The sequence below is a fragment of the Nomascus leucogenys genome, chromosome 2 (assembly GCF_006542625.1).
Source record: "Nomascus leucogenys isolate Asia chromosome 2, Asia_NLE_v1, whole genome shotgun sequence".
Lineage (NCBI taxonomy): Eukaryota > Metazoa > Chordata > Mammalia > Primates > Hylobatidae > Nomascus > Nomascus leucogenys.
This window is the reverse complement of record NC_044382.1, coordinates 2,656,410-2,681,061: the sequence shown is the minus strand read 5'-3', so window position 1 is coordinate 2,681,061 and position 24,652 is coordinate 2,656,410. Positions and strand designations below refer to the sequence as shown.

Genomic DNA, 24,652 nt, shown 5'->3' with positions numbered 1-24,652 from the left:
AGCTGTTTGAGACTCCAGTGGGGAGGAGGGGCACCAGGCTAACACCCAAGTTGCTTTTGACTTTATATTGGACACTGATCTTGGGTATGTGTGTTACTAAGCTGGAGCATTTCTAAGGCTTGTGGTCATCATTTTTGTTTTGTTTTTTTTTTTTTGTGGCAGGATCTCACTCTGTTTCCCAGATGGAATGCAGTGGCACAATCATGGCTCACTGAAGACTCCACCTGCAAGGCTAAAGCAATCCTCCTCCCTCAGCCTCCTGAGAAACTGGGACTATAGAAGCACATCACCACACCTGGCTAATTTTTCTATTTTTTGTAGAGATGTGGTTTTACTATGTCGCCCAGGTTGATCTTAAACTCCTGGGCTCAAGTGATCCTCCTGCCTCAACCTCCCAAAGAGCTGGGATTACAGACATGAGCCTCCCCATTGGGTCCAATTATATCTTTAAATACAACAGGACATATCCTGATTGTTCTCTGCTTTTGAACAAGAGCTGAGAAATGACACCACCACTGCAGCCAAAAGCCTGTGACTCCCCTATGTGGGTTTCACATTAAGGACCACCCCAAAGTCCACTGTATTGCTACCCTGCCTTTCACTTTCACTGAGAACATGTTACAATGCTGGGCAGTGTGTGGGATCTCTCTAGGCTGTCATGCTTCCACATGCACACACAGATGCTGGAACTCCCTGGTGGGGTGACGAGTTATACCAGGGCCACGTGAGGACTGTGGAGTAGCATCACCTCAACCTTTCACCCATTCCTGAGTTCACATTTGCCTTTTCCGTTCAGGAAATTGAGAGCTTGGGAAATTCATCTCTCCACCATCTCCAATCTGAGGACAGGAGATGTTAAACTAACCTTCAGGTACAGCTGTGGTAAAGGATGAAGTGTTGACTGATGCGGGGATGGAATTTTGTTTCTAGAACATTGATCCTTGGGTCGTGCTTTGCACAGAAGAACATGCTTTCTAGAGAAATGCACACACACTCCCAAAGGCATTCACCATCACTCCACACGGACTCTCTCCACACCTCCCCACCCCGATGCACCCTACTCCTATTCAAATGACATCACTGCTTCTGGGAACTGCAGTGGATGGCCACAGTTGTTGACTAAACTCTTCATTTTTTCACACCCAACTGCTCAACCTCATTTCTAGCAGGAAGCTCAAACCAGGATGGCTCTCCAGCAGAAGTAGGGAGGAAAGTGTCACCTTTCTCAACACTAAGTATTTCCTTAGCAAATGGGTGACCGCAGAGTACATACCACTTGCCCCAAGTGCCGAGTCCCTCTGCAGACAGAAAGGAAAACACTGTGAGCCGCAGACCATGCTGTGTCCTGTGTGCACAGGTCTTTTCTTCAGTTGCTGACATTAGAAAACCAGACGAGAAATAGTGCTCGAGGCAATGGCCCCAAAATAAAGCCTAGAAGACACTTGTGGAAAAGCACAAGTGTTTTTGTCTAAGACTTTCGATATGATTTTTGTTGCAGAGTCACCATTATTTTCAAACAGTAAGCATTTCTCCTGAGGAAAATGTTATCTGCATAGAGTTGGTAACTGAAGGTGCCACCTATGCATGTGCCATCTGGAGCCAGCTCCTAGTTGGTCATGAACTCTCACATTATCCCACCAAGAAATTCTGTAACTTATATATAATGCCCATGGTAAGGTTTGCATATCTTAATTCAAATGAAATAGGAAGAAACCAAGAGAAATACAATTCCCATCTTAGTCAAAGAAAGATCTTACTTCGAAAACGGCAATGACTTGCTCTGAGGACTCTGCCCCAGGAAGCTCTGCTGCCACAGGCTTGAAACCTAGGAAACGTAACATTCGCTGTCAGCTCATGGGAGCTGCTGAAGAATCCCTCAGGCGGCCTTGAGTGCTATGGACAGGGGGCTGGCGTGTGTGGAAAAGGTGGGTTAACAGCACAGGCTGAGCAGCTGCTGGCCGTCCTCCTTAGTGGAGAAGGAAAGCAAAGGAGGCCGTCAGGAAAGCCCTGGGAGACAGAGCCTTGGCTCTCTAGCTAAGCCACCCTCATCGGTGTGAAAGCTGATCTCAAACAGGGTACACCATACAATGTGGCTGTTTCAACAACAGCATCTCAGGGAGCCTTCTATTCAAACCTGAACTAAGTTGTACTTTTTTTTTTTTTTTTTTTTTTGAGATGGTCTCGCACTGTCACCCAGGCTGGGGTGCTATGGTTCAATCACGACTCACTGCAGCCTCGACCTCCCAAGCCCGGGTGGATCCTTCGCCTCAGCCTCCAAGTCACTAAAACTACAGATGCCCCCATCGTGCCCAGCTGATTTTTTTTTGTAGAAATGGGGTTTTGCCAGGTTGCCCAGGCTGGTCTCGAACTCCTGGGCTCAAGCAATATATCCACCGTGGCCTCCAAAAGTACTCGGATTACAGACGTGAGCCACAGCTCCCAGCCTGTGCTGCCTTCCTGGTCCCTTCTGAGGGCATTTACTCCCAGGACCCACCTGCATTGCTGTGTGGATCACCCCTCCTAGAAGATTTCTTACTCCATAAAATCAGCCCTTCTTTTAAAAAATATGTAATTCAGCCAAAATATTCTACAACATTTATCTCACATTAATGACCACACCAGATCCCACTGTAAAATGTAGCTATTCCTACCTGGTGTTAGGTGACCACTAAGACCATCCTGTAATGACAGTGCTTAAAATCTCTACAGGCTGTCATACTTCACATGCACACATAGGTGCTGGAACTCCCTGGTACGCTGATGAGTTATGCCAGGGCTGTCTGATAAATGCACAATAGTAGCCCATCGCATCCATGTTTCACCCATTCTTGAGTTCACATTTGTCTCTTCCATTTAGGAGACCAAGAGCTCGGGAAATTCATCTCTACACCATCTCTATCTGAGGAGTGAAGACCGGAAACTTACCTTCAGATACAGCTGTCATGGAAGATGAAAGGGTTGATTGATGTGACGTGTACAATGGTGATGAATTTTGATGAATTTTTGACCAGACTGGGATGCTCACAGTTCTTTACTAGACTTGCCCTCCCTTCCTGAGTCCTTCCAACATCATTTGCTCCCTAGAATCTACCTGTGGTGCTTCTGTGTGTATCAGTCATTCTAGAATATTTTATACTTGGTAAAAACGATATTTGTTCAGAGAGATTTCATTCCAGCCCCAATATTCTACATATTCACCAACGTTTTCTGTTAAAGACAATAAAACAAAGCTTTGAAAATGCTCAATTATCCTCTATTTAAAGATAACCCCTACTTAGCAAGTGCTATCTGTCCTTGCACTCAACCTTCTCAATGCAATGTCTGTATGTTGGGAGTCCCTTGCTGCTCACACTCACACTGGCTCTGACACTGGGAGAGAATGTCACGGGGGCAGCAGGTGGCAGCACTGACCATCTCCAACCCAGCTGTGCAGGAGGTTCCAGCAGGGGAGATGGGTGGGAGGCCAACACCCAAGTTGTTCCTTGGGATGATATTTGGCGCTATGTATTGATTGCGTTTGCTATGTAACTAAAGCATTTCTTTCCTTCTTTCAATAGCGGGTCTCTGTTACCAAAGCTGGAGTGTAGTGGCATGATCTCTGCTCACTGGAACCTGTGCCTCCTGGGATCTAGTGATCCTCCCCACTCAGCCTCCCAGGTAGCTGAGACCACGGGTGGGCCACCACGCTGAGGTAGTTTTTTGTATTTTTAGTAGATACGAGGTTTCACCTTTCTGCCTCGCCTCATCTCCAACTCCTGAACTTGCCTCAGCCTCCCTAACTACTAGGATTACAGGCATGAGCCACTGTTCCTGGCCAACTGGAGCATTTCTAAGACTTGTGATAATCATGTTAGAGCATGTTCCTGAGTATTCTCTGCTTTTGACCATGAGCTGAGAAATAACCCCACCACTACGGCCAAAACCCTGTGAGCTCGCTATGTGTGTTTCACATTAATGGCCACATCAAAGTCCAGTGTAAAATGTACCTACTGCTACCCTGGGTTAGGCAACCTTTGAGACCTCCCTACAATGACAGACAGTGTTTGGGACCTCTCTAGGCTATCATCCTTCCACATGCAGAAACGGATGCCGAACTCCCTGGACTAATAGTGAATTATATACCAGGGCTGGCTGGTGAATGCACAATAGTCACCCTTTCCATCAACTCTCCACACATTCCTGAGTTCACATTTGCCTCTTGCATTTAGGAGACTGAGAGCCTGGGAAATGTGCACCATCTCTATCTGAGGAGTGAGGATGCAAAATTTACCTTCAGGTACAGCTGTAGTGGAGGATGAATGGGTTAATTCATGTGAAGTGTGCAGTAGTGATGCAATTTTTTTTTAGGAAAATTGCTCCTTCGGTTGTGCTCTGCACAGGGGAACATGCTTTCTGGGGAAATGCCCCACAACTCCCAAAGACACTCCCAATCACTCCACACGACTCTCTCCTCCGTACGTCCCCACCCTGATGCACACCACACTATTCCACCTAAATGACAATCCTGCCTCCCCGGACTCGAGTGGATGGTCACAGTTCTTTACTGGACTCAGTGTTTTTTATACCAAACTGTCCAAATCCCATTTCTGTCAGGAAGCTCAAACCAAAGTGTCTCTCCAGTAAAAACAGACTAGTAAGTGCCACCCTTTGCAACACTGAAGGTCTTTCCTTAGAAAGGAGTGCTCCCAGAATACACACCTTTCTCCTCAGCCTGTTCCTCTGCCTGCATTGAGAGAAAGAAAAACACCATGAGCTTCAGACCATCCGAGTCCCGAGTGCACAGGACTTTTCTTCACTTGGTGACATTAGAAAACCAGATGGAAAACAGTGTTCAAATCAAAGGAACACACAAGAAGAACAGGGCAAACTGACTCGTGCTAAAATTTTTCTTGGACGATGTTTCCTTTCAAGGTCATGTTGCTCGGCAATTAAGTGATTTTGCCCCAAAGAGAGAATCAAGCTGCTGAGGAAAAAGCTCACTGCCACTCAGTGTGTGGCTGATGCTGTCATTTTCTCCTGCCGTCTTAAATCAAACCTCAGTGGGGAACAGACTCACTCAGAATTCCCCCCACCAAGGACACTGTATAAGTCACCTATGATATATAGGGTCAGATTCTCATCTCTTATTTTAATTCAAGATGATAAAGCTAAGAAAGTAACTTTTGCCCAGACAAAACCAGGTGGCCTGACCTTCAGTTGTCGTGTGTCACTATCATCTCTGGTGTTCCTGCGAAGTCTCCTCAAGAGGGGATCTCTTGCCACTAGGAGGACACAGAGTGACCGTCAGCAGGTGCAGGGCAGGAGCAGGGAAGAAAGGCTTTCTAGCCCTGACTGCCTCATCAATGTGAAATGGCCCATCTTAAACAGGGCACACCACCCAGGGCAGGCTGTGTGTCCCTGCAGCCTCTCAGGGCTCCTGCTTCTTAATCTGACCCGAGCTCACTTGCCCTCTCTTCTTGTGTCCTTCCAAGGTCATTTCCTCCCCAGAATCCACCTGTGGTGCTGCTGTGACTATCATCCCTCCTAGAAGTTTTCTACTTGATAAGAAGCAGCCTTTCTTTAAAGAGAAGATTTAATTCCAACCAAAACCTTTTATTTTTTCACTATCCATTTGTTTTTAGGACAATGAAACAAAGCTTTGAAAATACCCAGTTTTCCTCCCATTTAAAGATAACCCCTATTTAGCACGAGCTAGCTGTCCTTCCACTCTCTCTTTTCCATACGTGTGTGTGTGTGTGTCCGCGGAGTCTGCTACTGCTCACACTTACACTGGCTTTGACACTGGGACAGCCTGTCATGGGAGCAGCATGTGGGGACGCTGACCCTCTCTAACCCAGCTGTTTGAGATTCCAGCAGGGAAGAGGGGCACCAGGCTAACACCCAAGTTGTTTTTGACATCATGTTGGGCGCTACTTCTTGGGTGTTTGTATTACTAACCTGGAGCATTTCTAAGGCTTGTGGTCATCATGATTTTTTTTTTTTTTTTTTTTTTTTTTTTTTGTGGCAGGATCTCACTCTGTTTCCCAGATGTAATGCAGTGGCATATCATGGCTCACTAAAGACTCAACCTGTCTGGCCAAAGCAATCCTCCGGCCTCAGCCTCCTGAGAAACTGGGACTATAGGAGCATGTCACCACACCCGGCCAATTTTTGTATTTTTTGTAGAGATGTGGTTTTACTATGTTGCCCAGGCTGATCTTAAACTCCTGGGCTCAAGTGATCCTCCAGCCTCAACCTCCCAAAATGCTGGGATTACAGGCAGGAGCCTCTCCATTGGGTCAAATCACATCTTTAAATACAATAGGACATATCCTGATTGTTCTCTGCTTTTGAACAAGAGCTGAGAAATGACACCACCACTGCAGCCAAAAGCCTGTGACTCCCCTATGTGGGTTTCACATTAAGGACCACCCCAAAGTTCACCGTATTGCTAACCTGCCTTTCACCTTCACTGAGAACATGTTACAATGCTGGGCAGTGTGTGGGATTCTCTCTAGGCTGTCATGCTTCCACATGCACACACAGATGCTGGAACTCCCTGGTGGGGTGATGAGTTATACCAGGGCCACGTGAGGACTGTGGAGTAGCAGCCCATCACCTCAACCTTTCACCCATTCCTGAGTGCACATTTGCCTTTTCCGTTCAGGAAATTGAGAGCTTAGGAAATTCATCTCTCCACCATCTCCAATCTGAGGATGGGAGATGTTAAACTAACCTTCAGGTACAGCTGTGGTAAAGGATGAAGTGTTGACTGATGCGGGGATGGAATTTTGTTTCTAGAACATTGATCCTTGGGTCGTGCTTTGCACAGAGGAACATGCTTTCTAGAGAAATGCACACACACTCCCAAAGGCATTCACCATCACTCCACACGGACTCTCTCCACACCTCCCCACCCCGATGCAGCCTACTCCTATTCAAATGACATCACTGCTTCTGGGAACTGCAGTGGATGGCCACAGTTGTTGACTAAACTCTTCATTTTTTCACACCGAACAGCCCAACCTCATTTCTAGCAAGAAGCTCAAACCAGGGTGGCTCTCCAGCAGAAGTAGGGAGGAAAGTGTCACCTTTCTCAACACTAAGATTTTTCCTTATCAAATGGGAGATCCCAGAGTACGTACAGTAGAGCTGAATCGCTGAGTGTGTCTGCAGAGAAAGGAAAACACTGTGAGTGTCAGACCATGCTGTGTCCTGTGTTCATGGGTCTTTTCTTCACTTGGTGACATGAGAAAACTGGTTGGGAGATAGTGCTCGAGGCAATGGCCCCCAAATAAAGCCTAGAAGACACTTGAGGAAATGCACAAGAGTGTTGTATGAGATTTTCAAAAATGATTTTTGGTTGCAAAGTCACCGCTATTTTCAAGAATGCATTTCTCCTGAGGACAATGCTCTCTGCCATGCAGTTTGTCACTAACACTGTCATCTATGAGTGCCATCTAGAACAAGTTCCAAGTTGGCAATGAATGGTCTCTCACATACCTCTGCCCACCAAGAAATTCTGTGGCTTATCTGTAAAGTCCGTGGTAAGAATTACATATCTTAATTCAGAGAAAATAGAAAGAAACCAAAAGAAATAAAATTCCCATCTCAGACAAAGAAAGAAGACTTTACCGAGTGTGCTGCCTGGATCAGGTCCCAAGAATCCAGCGAGGGAAACCGCCAATTCTGGCGGTAGAAGAAGCCTAGGAAACATAGAGTCACTGTCAGCCGTGGGAGCTGCTGAAGGACCTCTGGCAGCCTTGGGTGCTGAGGACACAGGGCTGGCGTGTGTGGAGGAGGTGGGTGAGAGCACGGACGGAGCTGCTGCTGGGCCATCCTCCTTGTTGGTGAAGGCAGGCAAAGGACACCATCAAGAGAGCCCTGGGAGACACAGCCTCGGGTCTCTGGCGAAGCCACCCTCATCACTGTGAAGTAGGCACCCTCATCACACAGGCAGCACACAAATGCACGACATCACTCCAGGACAGGGTCTGCTCACAGAAAGAGGCCTGGAAAACGTCCTCTATTTTAAAAAAAAGTTATCATGTTTAACATTCCTGAATCTACAAATGCTCCTTCTGCACTTATCATCTCTATTATTGGATTTTTTTTTTTTTTTTTTTGAGACAGAGTCTCACTCTGTTGCCCAGGCTGGAGTGCAGTGGCGTGATCTTGGCTCACTGCAACCTCCGCCTCCTGGGATCAAGTGATTCTCCTGCTTCAGTCACCTGATATTATTGGATTTTAAAGCATTATTGTGGTGAAAAATACACAATATGTATTATTTTAATTATTAAGTGCACACTTCGGAGCATTAGTTCTGTTCACAATGCTGTATAGAAAACTAAAAACAGGCCAGGTGCAGTGGCTCGCACTGTAATCCCAGCACTTTGGGAGGCCAAGATGGGTGGATCACCTGAGGTCAGGAGTTTGAGACAAGCCTGACCAATACTGTGAAACCCCATCCCTACTAAAAATACAAAAATTAGGTGGGTGTGGTGGTGGGCACCTGCAATCGCAGCTTCTAGGGAGGCTGAGATGGGAAAATCACTTGAACCCGGGAGGTGGAGGTTGCTGTGAGTCAAGATCGTGCCATTGCACTGCAGCCTTGGCAACAGAGCAAGACTTTTTTGTCTTAAAGAAACAAACAAACAAACAAAACTAAAAACAATCTTAATTCAGTTTTCTTACCTTCTACCTTAGAAAGCTACAGAAAAAACTATAGTGTAATGTAAACCAGACATAAAAACAGAACAAAAAATTATTTACAGAAATCATTATAATAGAAATGATAAAAGAAACAAAACCAAGGGCTGCTTCATAGGAAAGATAAATAGAATTGATAAACCTCCAGCCAAGCTAACCACCAAGAAAAGCTAGGAGACACAATTTATAAATAATATAAATAAAAGGAAGAATCATTCCTGTTGAACCCATTAATATCAAGCAGATAATAGAAGAATACTTAGAATAAATCTATGCTCACAAATTTGACAGCTTAGATAAAAATGACAAATTCCTTCAAAGGCAGAAACTATATCAAAAGTACCCAAAGGAGACTCAGATAATCTGAGTAGGCTTATATCTATTACAGAAATTGAATCAATAAGAACTTTTTTAAAAATGCATTTTTAAAAATGACTTTACTGAATTCTACCTCTTACAAGGGAAAACATAGTCTTATTATATAGACAACTGATTAAAATTCTAAACATTTACCCAGTTACATTTTAAAATTACGCCCATTGCAAAATCTGCACGAGAATGAGGGCAGCTGTATTCATAATCACCTGAACTGGAAGCAGCTGAGATGCTGCTCAGGCGGTGAATGCACCAACCCACACTGTTACAAGAACCCAATGGAATATGATTCACTGATAAACATTAGTAAGCCGTTAAGCTACAAAAAGATAGGAAAAATCTTGCATGTATATTGCGAAGTGAAATCAGTTAGTCCTAAGTAACTGCATACTTTATGATTCCAATTCTATAGAATTTGGGGAAAGAAAATCTACTGAGGCAGTAAAATAAATGATCTATGGTAGTCAGGGGTCCTAAGAAAAGAAGAAAGGGACTAAGAGGTGCAGCACCCGTCATGTTTTGAGTGCGAAACTTTTCTGTCTGGGTGATGAATGAAATTATGAGTTTGTCAAAATCCGTAGGCTGAACAACACCGGGTGAGCCTTACTGCAAACTCTAAACGTTCATTAAGAAAAAGATATCACTATTGCTTCAGCCACTATAACAAATGCACCACATTCATGTAAGATGTGATCACAAAAAAGATACTGAAGGGGGAGGGTATATGGGAACTTTCTGTACTATTTCCATTTTTATGTTAATTTACAGGTTTCACGTGATCTCCATTTGTTTGAAAATGCAGCAACATTATCTCAGGAAGAGTTCCATTTTAGCCGATGTCTAACAATCAGCTAAATATCTAAACCTTGCATGGAGGTGTTCTTTACTATTAAAAGTGAACCAAACTTGAAGTGGAAATACAGTCAGACTAATGACTGACTAGTGCTACACTAGTCAATTTGCACACGTGAAATAAAGAAGATACAGTGTAGCAATGTCAGAGTGGTCTGAAGTGTGGGACACTGAAGAATGTGGAATCCTTATGCCTGCAAGGGTGAGTAACTGAATTTCCACAGTACCTCTACGTCGCTGTCCTTCAGGAGGCAAACTAGGATCAGAGCACATATCTGATCGGAATCTGTGCGTGAATTCCAGTTGATCCAAGTAATTCTCTGGGAAATGTAAGAAAATAAAGACAGCTGTTGACATCTTGCTGCAGAAGACCATAGAGAAATGAGGAATCGTTTATTCACAGTTCAACCCATTTCCTGGGTTCCCCGAGAACACTGTGCTGCCAGCAAGCTGCACTTTTCTTTTCCAAATGGGAAATGGGTTAAATCAGGGGTCCCCAACCCCTGGGCCATCGATAGTGTGTGGCCTGTTCGGAACCGGGCTGCACAGCAGGGGGTGAGCAGCTGGCTGGGAGCAAAGCTTCATCTGTATTTACAGCCACTCCCCATCACTCCCATCACCGCCTGAGTTCCACCTCCTGTCAGATTAGCCATGGCATTAGATTCTCATAGAAGCGCAAACCCTACTGTGAGCTGCACAGGCCAGGGATATAGGCTGCATGAGCTTTATGAGAATCTAATGCCTGATGGTGGGTCACTGTCTCCCATCACCCCCAGATGGGACTGTCTAGTTGCAGGAAAACAAGCTCAAGGCTCCCATTGATTCCACATTATGGTGAGTTGCAGAATTACTTCATTAATTATTACAATATAATATTAAAGTGCACAATAAATGTGCAAGAATCATCCTGAAAGCATCCTTCCACCCCACCCACATCCTTTGAAAAATTATGTTCCATGAAACTGGTCCCTGTTGTCAAAAAGGCTGGGGACCACTGGGTTCAATGTTTGATCCACTGTCCACTGTCACCATCTGCAGAGATAAGCCTCCTGAATCTGAGTTGGGTGTTAGGAAGAATTTGCACTGTGTAGGCAAATCCCTGTACTGAGATGAGACAAGGTAGAAGGGTGGCAGATGGGAGTGACCAAGAGCACGGGGAACTGGTGCACAAAGGTCTGGGCTCAAGTCCTTATTTGGAAGCTACATGAACTGAGAAGGTCTATAGACCCTTCTGTGCCTCAGTTCCCTCTTCTGAGTGTGGAAATGTTCATAATGGCCTATGTTACATTCTAAGGCTAAAAGTATTAAACAGGTCAATTCTGAAGAAAACAGGTGCTTCCTGAGTGCCATCAAGTGTTCAGTCATTACATGTCTGAAGGAATAAGCCGGGACCTTGGCAGTGGTTAATACAGAGACGGCACTTGGGGGGCTCCAGGGCAGTAGAGGGTGAAATTTTCTTTCTCCTTCACACGGGCCTGACGCTTTAGAGCTCAAGATCGTTTCTGTGCTTTCCTGTGATGCCCACATCAGCCTGGAGGGATAAGCAGGGCAGGGGCTGCCACCCAGAGTTGACAGCTCAGGGAAGTGAAATGAGGGATTTGAAGTGACCTGCCCAGAGTCACAGCACTCAGAAGTGATGGATCTGGGACAAGAATGTGGATGGTTTTCTGGGGACAGATATCCCTGAACCCCTGAGACCTCTAAATCATGGCCTGAACCCTGACCAGGAGCTCTTTTCACTCCCTTTCTCAATCCTCCTGCCCCAAAGTCTCTACAGGGAGGTGGATGCCTGGAGGTGGCTAGGTCCAGAGAAGAGCTCAAATCATTCAAACAAAGCAAAACTTCTGTCTCTAGATTGTCATTCTTCACCTAAAATATGGCACTTGCCTGCAAACAAAGCCTCCTGAACAAATTCAAATGTCTGGCCATCGTTCCCCAGCAGCTTCACACTGCCAGCTGCCTGGTGGTGAGCACCCTCATGACCAGTGACCACCCCAAGGGACCAACGGTCTACTAGGTCCCCAAGATGGCTCAGAACTCAGAACATTCTAAGCCAACTGCCACCTGATGGCTGTGCCAAGAATCAACCTCCCTTCAACTGACCAACCCTGCATGAGCAGTTAACTGAAAATGTGGCCATCAGGGCTGGTGCTTAAGTGACTGAATGAATTAAATCTGTGACCCCCACTGTCTCACTGACTACTCATCTGAGCAACTATCTGAGCAGGCTGAACTAAGGCCTGCCCGAGAATGGGCAGTGTTTAAATGAAGCCTATTGAGTAACTTGGAAGTCACACCTCATGAGAAGGGTACTCAAATTTAGTAAGACACAGCGTGTGTTCAGTCATGAGTGAATACTGTATTATAGAGAAGTATAAACAGAACTGCTAGTAACTTGAGCAGGGGGATACCTGGCTCTAACAGCAGGGGAGGCTTCCTGATCACCTGAAACAATTAAGACATAGCAAAAGGCCAAGAGTACAAAATCATTTTACATCTGAGACAAACATTAGTATTTCAGACCTTTAAAATAAGCATTTTAGTATTACAGCAGCAGAATTAGAACCTGGGTGGGGGCGGATGAAAATTTAAAGGAGAGAGTTATCATCCAAGCCAAGTATAAAGATGCACCTTTTCCAGGGGAAAAGAAACAGAAAGCAATGATGTGGGACCCGTAACTTAGGTGTAAAAAGACAGAAAAATTCGAACCTCTGAGGTATAAATCTGAGAAGTTTAACAAAAAAAAAAACAGATTTCAGAAGAAAAAATTATTACTTCTTATAATTTCATTGAGAACAAATTATCTATCTTAACAAAAGCTTATTTTTAAACCAAAATTTTAGTTTCGTATTACTGTATTTTTAATATTGTAGCTAATTTTAATAAGACCTTATCAATAAATCTACCCCAGTCAGTTTTGACTACAAAGTAAGATTTTCATAAACCTTTTATAACCTCTAATAATTTTTTCTATTTTGTAACTTTGTATATCCACTTGATTGTGCTTATGTTTTAAAAATGTCTTTAATTTAAAACAATCCCTCAAAACCTCTTAACTAGGCTACTGTGTTTCCCACCAGACGATCTCAGTTTATTTTCTAAAAATCTCTGGATTCCAGCTGTTTCAACATTTGATTTAAGATTTTCACATCTCAATTTAGAAGACTTTGGCCTGTCATCTGCCTTTCACGGAACATCTCACACTGTAATCGGTATCAAGATCTCCCGATATGACTAAGGAAATGCTATTGCATTTCTTCTGGGTCTATTCTATGGAAATGTGTGTAAAATTGACCTTGGAAACAGTACATTTTTCTAAACAGAAGAAAATATTTAAGGCAGAAAGCTTGATCGCAGAATCAAAAATACAAATTGAGTCATAAAACTCTAAAACCAATTTGTAAATCTGTAGACAAACTGGAGGTGGGGGAAAAATAAATAAATCAGGAAAACATTTAAGTACAAGTGGCCCATCTGAAGAAACTGCAGTGAGAAGATGGAAATGAACCTACCTTCACGTTCACCACAGCAGCAGAGGCTGCCTCCCATTTTGGTGAGTAGTCTAGCTGGCAGTTCCAACACAGCGGCAGTTGAAACACAGAAACACAGCCCGCGGCAGTTGAAACACAGAAACACAGCCCGCGGCAGTTGAAACACAGAAACACAGCCCGCGGCAGTTGAAACACAGAAACACAGCCCACGGCAGTTGAAACACAGAAACACAGCCCGCGGCAGTTGAAACACAGTGGCAGCTGGGGTGGAAGACAGGATATGCATCATCACATGACCTCAGCGATAGGTCATCAGAGAATGTTCAAATGAACACAGGAACACGTGCCACACTCTGGGGTCCAACTGCCACTATCTAGACCAGTGCACTTTCACAAGGACAAGGGGCCACTCAGAGTCCACGCTTCATTTCAAAATCTGAATCCCACACCCACACTACTATTCCCTGTGTATGAAATAAATGTTAAATGAGGAAAGAAGACCCGCCTTCCAAATATATTTGATAGTGAAAATTTCAGGGTGAAGAGGGTCAAAACTAACACATTCAGAATAAAATGAGGTTCCTTCCTTGATTGGAAATACTATCCCCATCCATCTTACTATTCCTGAGTCATCAGCAATTTCCATATTCAACAATTTTAAATTTATTCCAGATGAAAGTTTAAAATGCCTTAGCATAAATTCAATTTTTTTTTTTTTTTGAAACCAGAGTCTCACTCTGTCACCCAGGCTGGAATCCAGTGGTGCAATCTTGGCTCACTGCAACCTCCGCCCCCCGGATTCAAGTGATCCTCCTGCCTCAGCCTCCTGAGTAGCTGGAACTACAGGCATGCACCACCACACCCGGCTAATTTTTGTATGTTTAGTAGAGATGGGGTTTCACCGTGTTGGCCAAGCTGGTCTTGAACTCCTGACCTCAGGTGATCCACTCACCTCGGCTTCCCAAAATGCTGGGATTACAGGAGGGAGCCACTGGGCCCAGCCTAAATTCAATTTTTAAAAGTCGGTCTCTAAGAATATAACTCATAGTAATTGTATAAAATATCTTACCACCTATCTATATTATCTACTGTTTTTCTCTGTATGTAACTAAGTTGCAGACTTACTAATTTCTGAATCTCTTTGAGTTCTTGAGAGATCTCTCTGTGAATATACACACGAAAGACTGGCTATTCACTCGGAGATGAAGAAGAAAGAAGCATTGTATGTTCAACATACAATGATGATTTTCTAAAACATAAAGGATGATTTTCTAAATGGGGAGTTCTGATAACCTCAAACTCCAGATTAAATGTGTTCGGCTCATCAATCAACACCCAGTCACACCCATTCTTATCTCGTCATGAGAATTAGCACTTGGAAGGCAATGGACAAGGCCCCCAAAAGACACAACAACTGAAAATTAGAGAATAAAAACGAAAGAGTTACCATGTTTAAAACAAAGTGGATAGCCATTAAGATATGAAATGGTTCAGTGAAAATTTCCATCACCGCAGATTCATCACAAGCTTTAAGAACTATCAAATCAAATGGGCATTGATGAGGTATAAAAACTGCATTAATACAGAATTGCCATTTTTTCAGGGATTACCTAATTGAGAAGGTGACAAGACAGGATTTGGGAAGGAATAAGTAATATTACCTGTCTAAATGGAGAACTGTAATTGTTAACAACTGAACAGAAAAATGTGTGTGTGTTTGCACATAATATACATATACTTGCATATATACATACATACATACATATACATGTATATGCATATATATATGTATGCATGAGACAGAGAAAGAGACAGTGGTGAGACTTAAGAAAAAACTGGAAAACAGATTCACATCTCCAATGCAAACTGGGGAAGAAATTGTTTTAAAAAATAGAGAATACATTAAAAAAAAAAAATCTCACTGGAGGAACAGCATTCAAAAGCAACTTTTAAAAAAGCAGCTCATTTATAGGGAAGAGTTAAAAAGAGCAAACAGCTTTCCTTCCTGCTGCCACCTGAGTGTTTACAGGGAATGAAAACTAAATGGGTCTTTCACATTGGTAGGTAGGCAACGCCCTTAGAAAGCTTTGTCATGGTGTCAGCGCTATATGATTGTTCAATTAATAAATCTGGAAAAATGTACAAAAACTAAACAGCCATTTCTTCCAGAGGCAGGAGCTGGCAGGCTGCAGAAGAGGGAAAGGAGGAAACCCAGATTTCAGTGTGTCTTCTTCTGTATCTCGTGAATGTGCTACAAGTGTGTTATTCCTGGTGCATTTATTGTGAGTTTATTAAAAATATATATATACCCCAAAATGCTGGTATAAAACAACCATTTTCTTTTGTTGATGCTTCACGGGGATAGGAATTCACGCAAGACACAGAAAAGATATCTTCTTGCTATGTGTTGATATCTGGGGCCTGCAGAGAAGGCTCACTGGCTGGGGCTGAATCCACAGCAAGGGGTTGGGATCATCCAGAGGGTACATCACTCCCGGGTCTGCCGGGGTCATCGGGCTTGGCTGGAGGACCTACAGGAGACTCTCTGGTGTCCGGGGCTTCCAAGCAGTGGGGCAGTCTCAGGATATTCGGAGCCTTGACTTAGTGGCCAAGGGTGCCACAGGTGAGTGACTGGAGTAAACCAGAAAGAGGCTCGTGGCCTTTTCAAATGTAGCTTGGGAAGTTTCCCAGCGTCCCCTCCACATCACTGTCAGTGACAAGTGAGCACTAGTGCCTGGCCTCATGAGAAGAGGCATAGACGCCCACCTCTCAAGAGGAGAATAGCAGAGAAATTGCAAACATGTTTAAAAAGCCACATGCAAATTCCTGTTTGAAAATCTCCAGCACAGAGATACCTCTCAAACATGAGATAAAAGACCTGCCGCTGTATGACCCAGGTCAAGGGTAAGACACGTGTGTGTTTTCCTGCTGCTTCAGCCACTGTGAGTTGACTGACAAGTAAACACACACATTCAGGGAAATTAACCAGAGAGTTATGGAGTAACAGGGTAATGAAAGCTAATGTAGACCTGAAATGCTGCTCTACAAAGGAAGCATTTCATTCACTCTGTTAACTTAAAAAAAATCACAACATTCATACATTCAGAAAACAAGAGGAGACTTTTTTTCTTCACTTCGTTTTAGGTTCAGGGGCTTCATGTGCGGGTTTGTTACCTGGGTACATCATGTCGCTGAGGCCTGGTATAAGACCTAATTAAACCAAGGAGCTTCTGGCACAACCAGAGACTTGATTTCTTATGAAAGTTTATAGACCGCAAGGTGGCCATCCTGCAGGCTGGGAAGCGTGCCTCCTGCCAAGGCCAGAGCCTGGCACATGGAAGGAGGGGGAGTTGCTGCAGGAGCTTTACGCTGGACAGACTGGCTGAATAGAAACCTTCGACAGGTTACAGGAGGAGCAGTGAATATTCATGAGGATGGTCCTGATGCATGCATACCAAACAAACATGCATGTAACATATGACCCATGTTCACTATGGGGTGGAGACGTAATATTTAAATGTATTACAATTAGGCCCTATACCTCAAAACATCTTTTCAGGACACAAAGGCACACAAGTGCACAGCCTCTGTAAACCGGCCACAGCCAGCTCATGGCGGGTGGTCTCTTCCCGGGAGAGAGTTACTGAAATCGGTCTCCCGTCCAATTGGAGCTCTAGCTATGGCTGGTGGAACAGGGCCTGGGGGCCAGTTACTCAGTGTCTGGTGGTGCGCTACAACTGTTAATAGTGCTTACGTAGCTGCTAGAGAAAAAGAAACCCTGCGGCAGTCGGAACAGTTTATTCCTTGTTTGGGGGCGTATGACTCAACCCCTGCCTGGCATGGCTGCAGGTGCTGTTTACACGTTGGTACCTTACTGCCACAGACTCTGTTCTGTCCATCTCGTGACCTCTATTGGAACATGTATGCTGGACACTGGCTGTGTCTAAACATAAAAGGAAGGGGCAGAACGAGGCATCGGGTCGCCCATCTGCCATGGCCTGATGCCCTTCATTGAGCAAGTGTGGAGAGGTCTGGAGCAGGCTAGAGTGACAGGATGGTCCACAGGAGCCTCACTCTGGGAACAGCTGCTTCAGCTCATGGCTCCACAGCCCAGCTGCACTCATCTACAAGCCAGTGCTTCCATCTGGAAAACCAGACAGCCTGTCCTATTCCTAGTGCCCTGAGTTTAAGCATCTCTCTGCCAAACCATCAAGAAAACCCTGGGCTCTGCAGATGCATGAACAGCCTAGTGCATACACCAGGCACTCAATGAATGCCAAGGACAGCTACCTCCCTGGTGTCCAATGAGGACAACAGTCACCATCATGGCAGTGCAGTCTCAGTTCTAGACTTAAATTCCTTCTTCCCAACATGTGGAGCAGGAGACCCAGTGTGGGGCGCAGAGCCTCTGCAGACACCTCTCCTCCTGGGCCCCCAGACAGGAGGGGTGGCCTGGAGGAGCAGTGGGAGGAGGAGCAGAGATGGGAGTCAGCCCTGGCCTCGGAGGTGCCACCATCCCTGCCCACACAGGCACAGCCCTCTCTCCCTCGAGGCTCTTCCTCCAACACCCGGCCTGAGCCACCCACTGGAGAACACGGACATCCCTCTCCCCATTCTGTGCGGGGAAACGGAGGCCCAGCACTCGCATCTCACACTCATGGTGGAACTCTGACCGGGACCCAAGTCTCCTGACACCCCTACAACGACATGCAGCCCTCTGCCATGGGTGGGGAGGGGGTCCGGGCACAGCTGAGGTTTGGGGGAAGGTGGTCTTCTGGGAATGTTCCCAGGGTTCCCGAGGATGGTGGTGACTCAGTGCCCATGAGAGAAATCAGATGATCCCACGCCCTCCTCAAAAGGGACGGGGGGGCTCAGACACTGATGAAGATGCCTCTGGATGAAGCTGCTTGATGGTTTCGGCAGAGAAATGCTTCAACTCAGGGCACTAAAAATGGGACAGGCTGTTAGGTTTTCCAAATGCAGACAACGGGCAGAGGGCTCAAAGAGATGCCATTCCAATGAGAGGCAACTGGCCAGCAAGCCCAGGAAAAGATGCCCGGCAGCACTGTCGCCAGGGAAAGGCAAGCCAGAGCCACAGTGAGATGACACCGTGCACCCACAGGATGGCCAGTTAGACACGCACTAGAGAATAACACAGGGTGGGGAGGATGGGATAGACCCCTGTGCACTGCTGTTGGGAATGGAACATGACTCATCCACTGTGGAAAACAGCATGGCAGCTCCTCAAAAAACAAAAGAATTACCCAGCAATGTCACACCTGGGGCCTAGGTACGTACCCAAGAGAACTGAGAGCAGAGACTCAGATATTTGTAATGGGAATGTCCCTGACAGCACTTTTCATAATCGCCAAAGGGTGGAAGGTACCCACATGTCTGTCCCCAATGAACGGGTGATGGAACACTATTCACCCCTCTCAGAAATGGGGCCTGACGCACGCCACAGTGTGGCGGAGCCCAGAAGACCTTATGCTGAGTGACAGAAGCCAGACAAAGGTCCAGGTGAAATGTCCAGAAGAGGCGAGGCCACAGAGACAGAACCCAGGGGCCGGGGGAGGGGGGAGCAGGGAGCAACTGTTTAATACGTATGGGGTTTCCTTTTGGGGCCATGGAAACGTCTTGGAACTACACAGAGGCGATGCCTGTGCAAGGCTGTGACGGCGCTGAATGCCACAAACCTCCCACTTAAAAATGGATAACTTTGGGCCGGGCGCGGTGGCTCACGCCTGTAATCCCAGCAGTTTGGGAGGCCGAGGCAGGTGGATCACGAGGTCAGGAGATCGAGACCACGGTGAAACCCCGTCTCTACTAAAAATACACACACACACAAAAAAACAGCCGAGCATGGTAGCGGGTGCCTGTAGTCCCAGCTACTCAGGAGGCTGAGGCAGGAGAATGGCGTGAACCCAGGAGGTGGAGCTTGCAGTGAGCCGAGATTGCGCCACTGCACTCCAGCCTGGGCGACAGAGCGAGACTCCGTCTCAAAAAAAAAAAAAAAAGTAAACCGTAATTATTTGCCACCCCAATTTCCCCTCCCTGCCCCCCAGCTGCTGGGCCCACCACCAGCTCCTGCTGTGCAGCCAGGACAAGGGCAGAAGGGCCGTGTGCAGGAGCGTGTGCAGGTGCATAACTGAGCACCCCAGCCCCGTGTCCTCTGTACTCCAAGCCTCCCTTGAGGTGAGAAGGGCTGTGTGACCGGATACCATGGAACACAGGCAAAGTGACAACAGCCCTTCCCAGGCCTCAAACCTCCTCAAGCCTCAGGCTCCTCGAGGCTCTGTGCTCTCCTGTGCACACGGCCGGGTACATGGGCTGGAGGTGCGGCCACCAGTCCCAGAGCCTGGAGGACATGCCAGGCTGTGCGCCATAAGCAGGACACGAGTGGACGGCGTTAGCTCCCGAGACTGGGAGTGTTCCTGTCCCCAAATAGTGTCACCTGCCCTCACAGGTACTGATGGTCTGGAGGCTGGGCGAGCAAAGAAGATTCGAGCCCTTCCTGGGTCACGACTTTTCAAAGCTCTGCGGGGTGTCCTGTATGTGACCTGCCAGAGGAGTCTCCTGCAGAGACGACCTGGGGGCTGCCCACCGGTGCTGGCTCCCACAGCCAAGGCTGACCTCTCACCATGGAAGAGCAACGTGCCCACGTCACCAAGCGCCTGTGAGCCCCGTTTCCGCAGGTGAGGAGGGCCCGGCCCAGAGCCCCACCTCCGCTCAGTGTGAGGCTGGAAGGGAGCTGGGGCTTCCCGGGGTGCAGCAGACACCCTACAGGCCATGGTGGAGGAGCAGGAGCGGGAAAAGACTGGAACGAAACCACTGGCCCACCCAGGACCAGCCCCATCGGCCAGGTCTGTGCCGGCTTCAGTGGCAACTAAAGTGTGAGGAAGAAACCCAGGGAGCCCTCCCCACCCTCGCCCACCCCAGCTCATGCTGTACCCCCAGCTCCCCTCCCTCGCCCACCCCGGCCCATGCTGCACCCCCAGCTCCCCACCCTCGGGTCCTGGCACCCGGAGTGCACACCTCCCCCAGCATCCCCCAGGTCATGACTTAAATTCTAGGCAACTACATTTTTTCTCTTTCAGGAACACAAGGGTGAGAATTTTCTAGTCATGGAGACACAGGAGAGACCTGGAAGCGACTGGGATGGCCCCTGTCCTGCCTCCCCTGCCTCCTGCCCAGGGCCACACCGCCCCCCCGGTGCTTCCCTGGAACTCTGGGCTCTGTAGGACACAGACATCAGCAGCCCAGGGCACGGAGGAGCCCAGGGCCATGACCAGAAGCACCACTGCCAGCACCCAAATCTGGGAAGCGGCTCTGGTGCCCCAGGACCTGGGCCTGCAGGGCTGCAGACATCTCCCCTGAGCTGGCCCCAGCTCCTCTGGTATCACTGGTATCAAGGAGGAAAGCCTGCACCAGGTGGGTGCACACCTGTCCAGGTGCACAGAGAACCTGTGGTGGTGACTGGGCTGCTGTAATTTGTGGAGCCATCCATGAGGCAAAAGCCAACAGAGATGTTTCCTCAGAGCTAAACGCCAGTCCCTCCAAGACCCAGGTGAGCCTGAACTGCCATCCTCAAGGTCCTGCCTGCACCATCTCCCTGCCCCAGGCTCTCTAGGGGACAGGAACCAAGCAGAATGGAGCTTCAGGAATAAGGACACCTCACTGCCTGCTCTTGCCCAACCCCTACCTTGCCCGGGGTGTCAGAGGGGACAGCTCAGGTATCCATCCACAGGCCTCATGGCCTTCGGGCTCAGGGGCAGAGGGGAGAGGGGTCCCTGAGGCCCTCACAATTACACAGCTGTGAGGCCAGAGCTCCATGGAGGCCCAGGGATAATCTCAGAGCCATTCACAGGCCTGGGCCTCACCCTAGAGCTCTGGGAGGGAGACCAAGGCTGGAGAAAGGGCAGGACCATAGGAGCTGCCAAGTGTCCTTGAGCCTGGGTCAGGAGAGGGCCTATCCTCCAAGGTCCCCTGGGGAAAGTGGAGCCTGCCTCAGGGAGCACAGCATCACCTCCTCAACTCCAAGCCTGGCTGCATTTCTGATGGAGGAGCCAGGTGAGCTCTGGGAGGCCTAGAACCTTCTCACCCCTCCCAGCCCCAAAGGGTGCTGTTACTGCATCACAGCCCCCAGGGGACCCCTGACCACAACCTCTCCGAGTCACACTGACCGGCAGCCTCCCAGGGGCCGAAGACCCCCACCCCACGGAGCATGGAAGACAGCCCTGGCAGGCCCAGGTGCAGACATGCAGGGAGAGATGGCCCCACTGCCGTGGTCCCCTACAGCCACCGCCGGGGTGCACTCCCTGTTTGGCAGCCACTATCTAGTCCCCCACGCCTGGCCACACACATGTGGAGAAGAAATCATGACACAGGGTGTTGACTATGGCCTCTCCCTGCCATGTGACAGCTCCTGAGGTCCCTGTGGCAGTCTCCCCAGTGCATCCTGACCTCACTGTATCTGCACCCCAAACCCTGGCACCCAGGCCCCACACGGCACTCCCTGTCCTTAGCGCAGTGGTACCCCTGTCCCTGGACCCTCAGCCCGTCAACCTTCACCCCGTCCTCAGCACAGCAGCACCCCTGTCTCATGAAACCAAGCCCCCTACCCTGCACCCTGTTCTCAGCAAAGCAGCACCCCTGCCCCAACACCCATTCCCCCACCCTGACCCCTGAAACCGAGCCCCCGGCCCTGCACCCGCTGTCCTCAGCACAGCAGCACCCCTGCCCTGACTCCCAGGCCCACCACCCTGAACCCCGTCCTCAGCACAGCACCATCCACGCCTTTTGACGCCCAGCCACCCGCCCTGCCCCACCACTGTCCTCAGCACAGCAACATCCCTGTCCTCTGACACCCAGTCCCAAAACCTGCACCCGTAAAGTGTTGGCCCTGAGCCTCCCATGGCCCTGAAGGCCGCATCTTCCGGTGCTCTGTCCGCAGCAGCACGTAACTCCCAGGCTGCCCGGTGGGTTGAGGCCCGCGGCAGCCTTACCAAGGGCTCCACCCAGAAACGACAGGCTTTTAGATGTTTAAAGACCAGAGTGGCAAAAATGCAGGAGAGCAAAGCAGCCTTGCCTAAGAGACCGCTCCACTCCAGCAGCAGAGCTGGAGGAGGAATGAGGGAGGTAGGGCGCAGAAGGGAACTCAGGACTGGGCCATCTGCTGCAGAAACAGCAGGCCCAGGACAGTGGCGACTTCTGGGCTCCCCGGCCCTCTGCTCATGCTTGCTCAGAAAGGGCTGTCCTGTTTACTTCGGGAGGAGGCTTTGGCAGGAGGGGCAGCCACACTGGGACCTCCGGCTGTGGCTGGGTTCTGGGCACCAACCCCGCTGCCAGGCCGGCGCCTGCTCCTGCAGACCTGCCATGCCAATGCTCTCCAAGCTGAGGCCGGGTGGCCTGCGACGCTCAGCCCGCTGCCCATCACAAGGAGAAAAGTGCTTCTCAGGGCACTGTGTGCACGGGGCCACCTTCGCGCTGGCCGATGCGGGCACCCTCAGCCGGCGGGACTTTTACCTTTGCCGAGCAGCGGCAGCAGCACCGGATGTCGCCTTCGCTCCTGTGCACCGGTGTCACTCCAGAAAGGACGGTGGTTCTGGCCGGCGGCTCTCCGGGGCGGGGTGCCGCGCTCAGCCCGGTCGCCCCATGCCTGCCCAGGGCTTGGTGGACCCGAGAGACACTGTGGGCATGGCACCTCTGGGCAGGGACTCCTGGGCAATCTGAGCTGCTGTACGCCCTGCTCTGGTCTCTGCCCGCCAGGCGAGCGCTGTGCGCGAGAGGAGCGGGCAGGGGCAGCACGCAGGCGGCATATGTAGGAGAGGAGCGCGGGCTGTGAAAGGGCAGGAGCGGGGCGGGGGCCAGGCAGGGGTAGGAGCGGGGCGTGGGCTGTGCAGGAGGAGGAGCAGGAGCAGGAGCCGGGCGCGGGCCAGGCAGGGGCAGGGGCAGGGGCAGGAGCGGGGAGCGGGCCAGGCAGGGGTAGGAGCGGGGCGTGGGCCCTGGCAGGAATAGGAGCGGGTCGCCACAGGAGCGGGGCACGGGTAGGAGCAAAGCCCGCCGGCAGAGGTAGGAGCAGAGCGCGGGCGGGAGCAGGGCGTGGTGCTAGGAAGGCCACCAGTAACCTGGGTCCGCTCACCTTTGCATGCACAGCCCCTCCTTTCACCAGGTGCACCTGCCTGCAGTCCCTGTGCTTTGCCTTTTTTGCTGCACAAAGATAGCAGGGAAGCTGTGCAGGATGCAAGATCTGGGACTGCTGGGGTTGCAACCCAGAGGACTCTGAGAACACCACCCTCCCCGCCAACCGCCCATCCCTATCCCAGCTCCAGGCTCCCCCTACCAGAGCGCATCCCCAGCCATTTCTCCTGAGGCAGAGGCTCGGTGGAGCTCAGCCTCTGTGGGGCTAGAGGCGAGAGGAAGGGAAGATATGGGCAGGGAAGGGGGCAGGAGAGCCTTTGTCAGCATCCAGGGCAGTGCAGAGGGTGGGGGTCCTGGAGGCCTGGCCTGGGAAAAATGTAACCAGGTTTGGAAAAACAAGAATTAGGGAGGCGGGAGGCAGAGGCGTTGGTCAACAGGCACCAGGTGGCTGAGGCAGTCCAGAGGGGTGAGGGGCAGGCCTCTCAATGTCAGGCCCCGAGCTGGTAAGTTTCAACTCCCTACTGTTCTCTGGGAGGTTTCCCGAGAAACCAACTCCAGTGAGACAAATGTAACTTTCTTTAAGACTGGGAGGATCAATTTCTACATTTATTCAAAGAAGCAGTAAACATCTTCTACAGGACAATTTGGCTACTTTCCGCCTCATGGCGGGAGTGTGGACTGGGGGCCCTTCCCTCCTCTACACAGGAAAGCGCGGGGTGTGGGACTAGGAAAGCCAGCATGGAGCCCCAGAGAATCCAATTTTCCCCCAAAGAAATGATGCCCAGCCTCATATTCACCTCTAACAAGGGGAAGCCATGGACCTGTGCAGGGGGGTCCTGGGGTGAGGTAGGAGGTGGGTTCTGGGCTTCTGTGGGGAAAGTCCCTGTTCTTTCCACATCCCCCAGCTGCCTCTTGAGGTCTGGCCTGCACCCAGCCACAGAGAGATGCAGGAAGGGAAGCCCATGGGGCCATGGGGTGGGAGGGCCCAGGAAGCTGGGCGTGGGGTGCCCTGGGGCCAGCCCCTCCTCTTTCTCCTGCGTCCTGGCTGAGCTCGGGGCTGAATCAGTGATCTGCACATCACTGCAGATCTGAAAAAGTGAAGTCAC

General features: G+C 49.1%; 1 protein-coding gene across 2 annotated transcripts in view; it reads right to left on the bottom strand.

Moving 5' to 3' along the window:
* LOC105739319 overlaps positions 1 to 24,652 on the bottom strand; it is a 61,049-nt gene that overhangs the window by 11,566 nt on the left and 24,831 nt on the right. The window contains exons 2-6 of one of the 2 annotated variants that reach the window (XM_030824848.1): positions 10,143 to 10,235; positions 7,615 to 7,685; positions 7,125 to 7,149; positions 5,191 to 5,261; positions 4,699 to 4,723 (exon numbers count right to left, since the gene is read on the bottom strand). In XM_030824848.1, the coding sequence (XP_030680708.1) occupies positions 4,699 to 4,723; positions 5,191 to 5,261; positions 7,125 to 7,149; positions 7,615 to 7,685; positions 10,143 to 10,188 (238 nt within the window). In that variant the 5' untranslated portion in view covers positions 10,189 to 10,235. Of the gene's footprint in view, positions 1 to 1,273; positions 1,374 to 1,757; positions 2,154 to 4,698; positions 4,724 to 5,190; positions 5,262 to 7,124; positions 7,150 to 7,614; positions 7,686 to 10,142; positions 10,236 to 24,652 lie in introns of those variants that run through there. The other variant, XM_030824844.1, reaches the window with a different exon arrangement.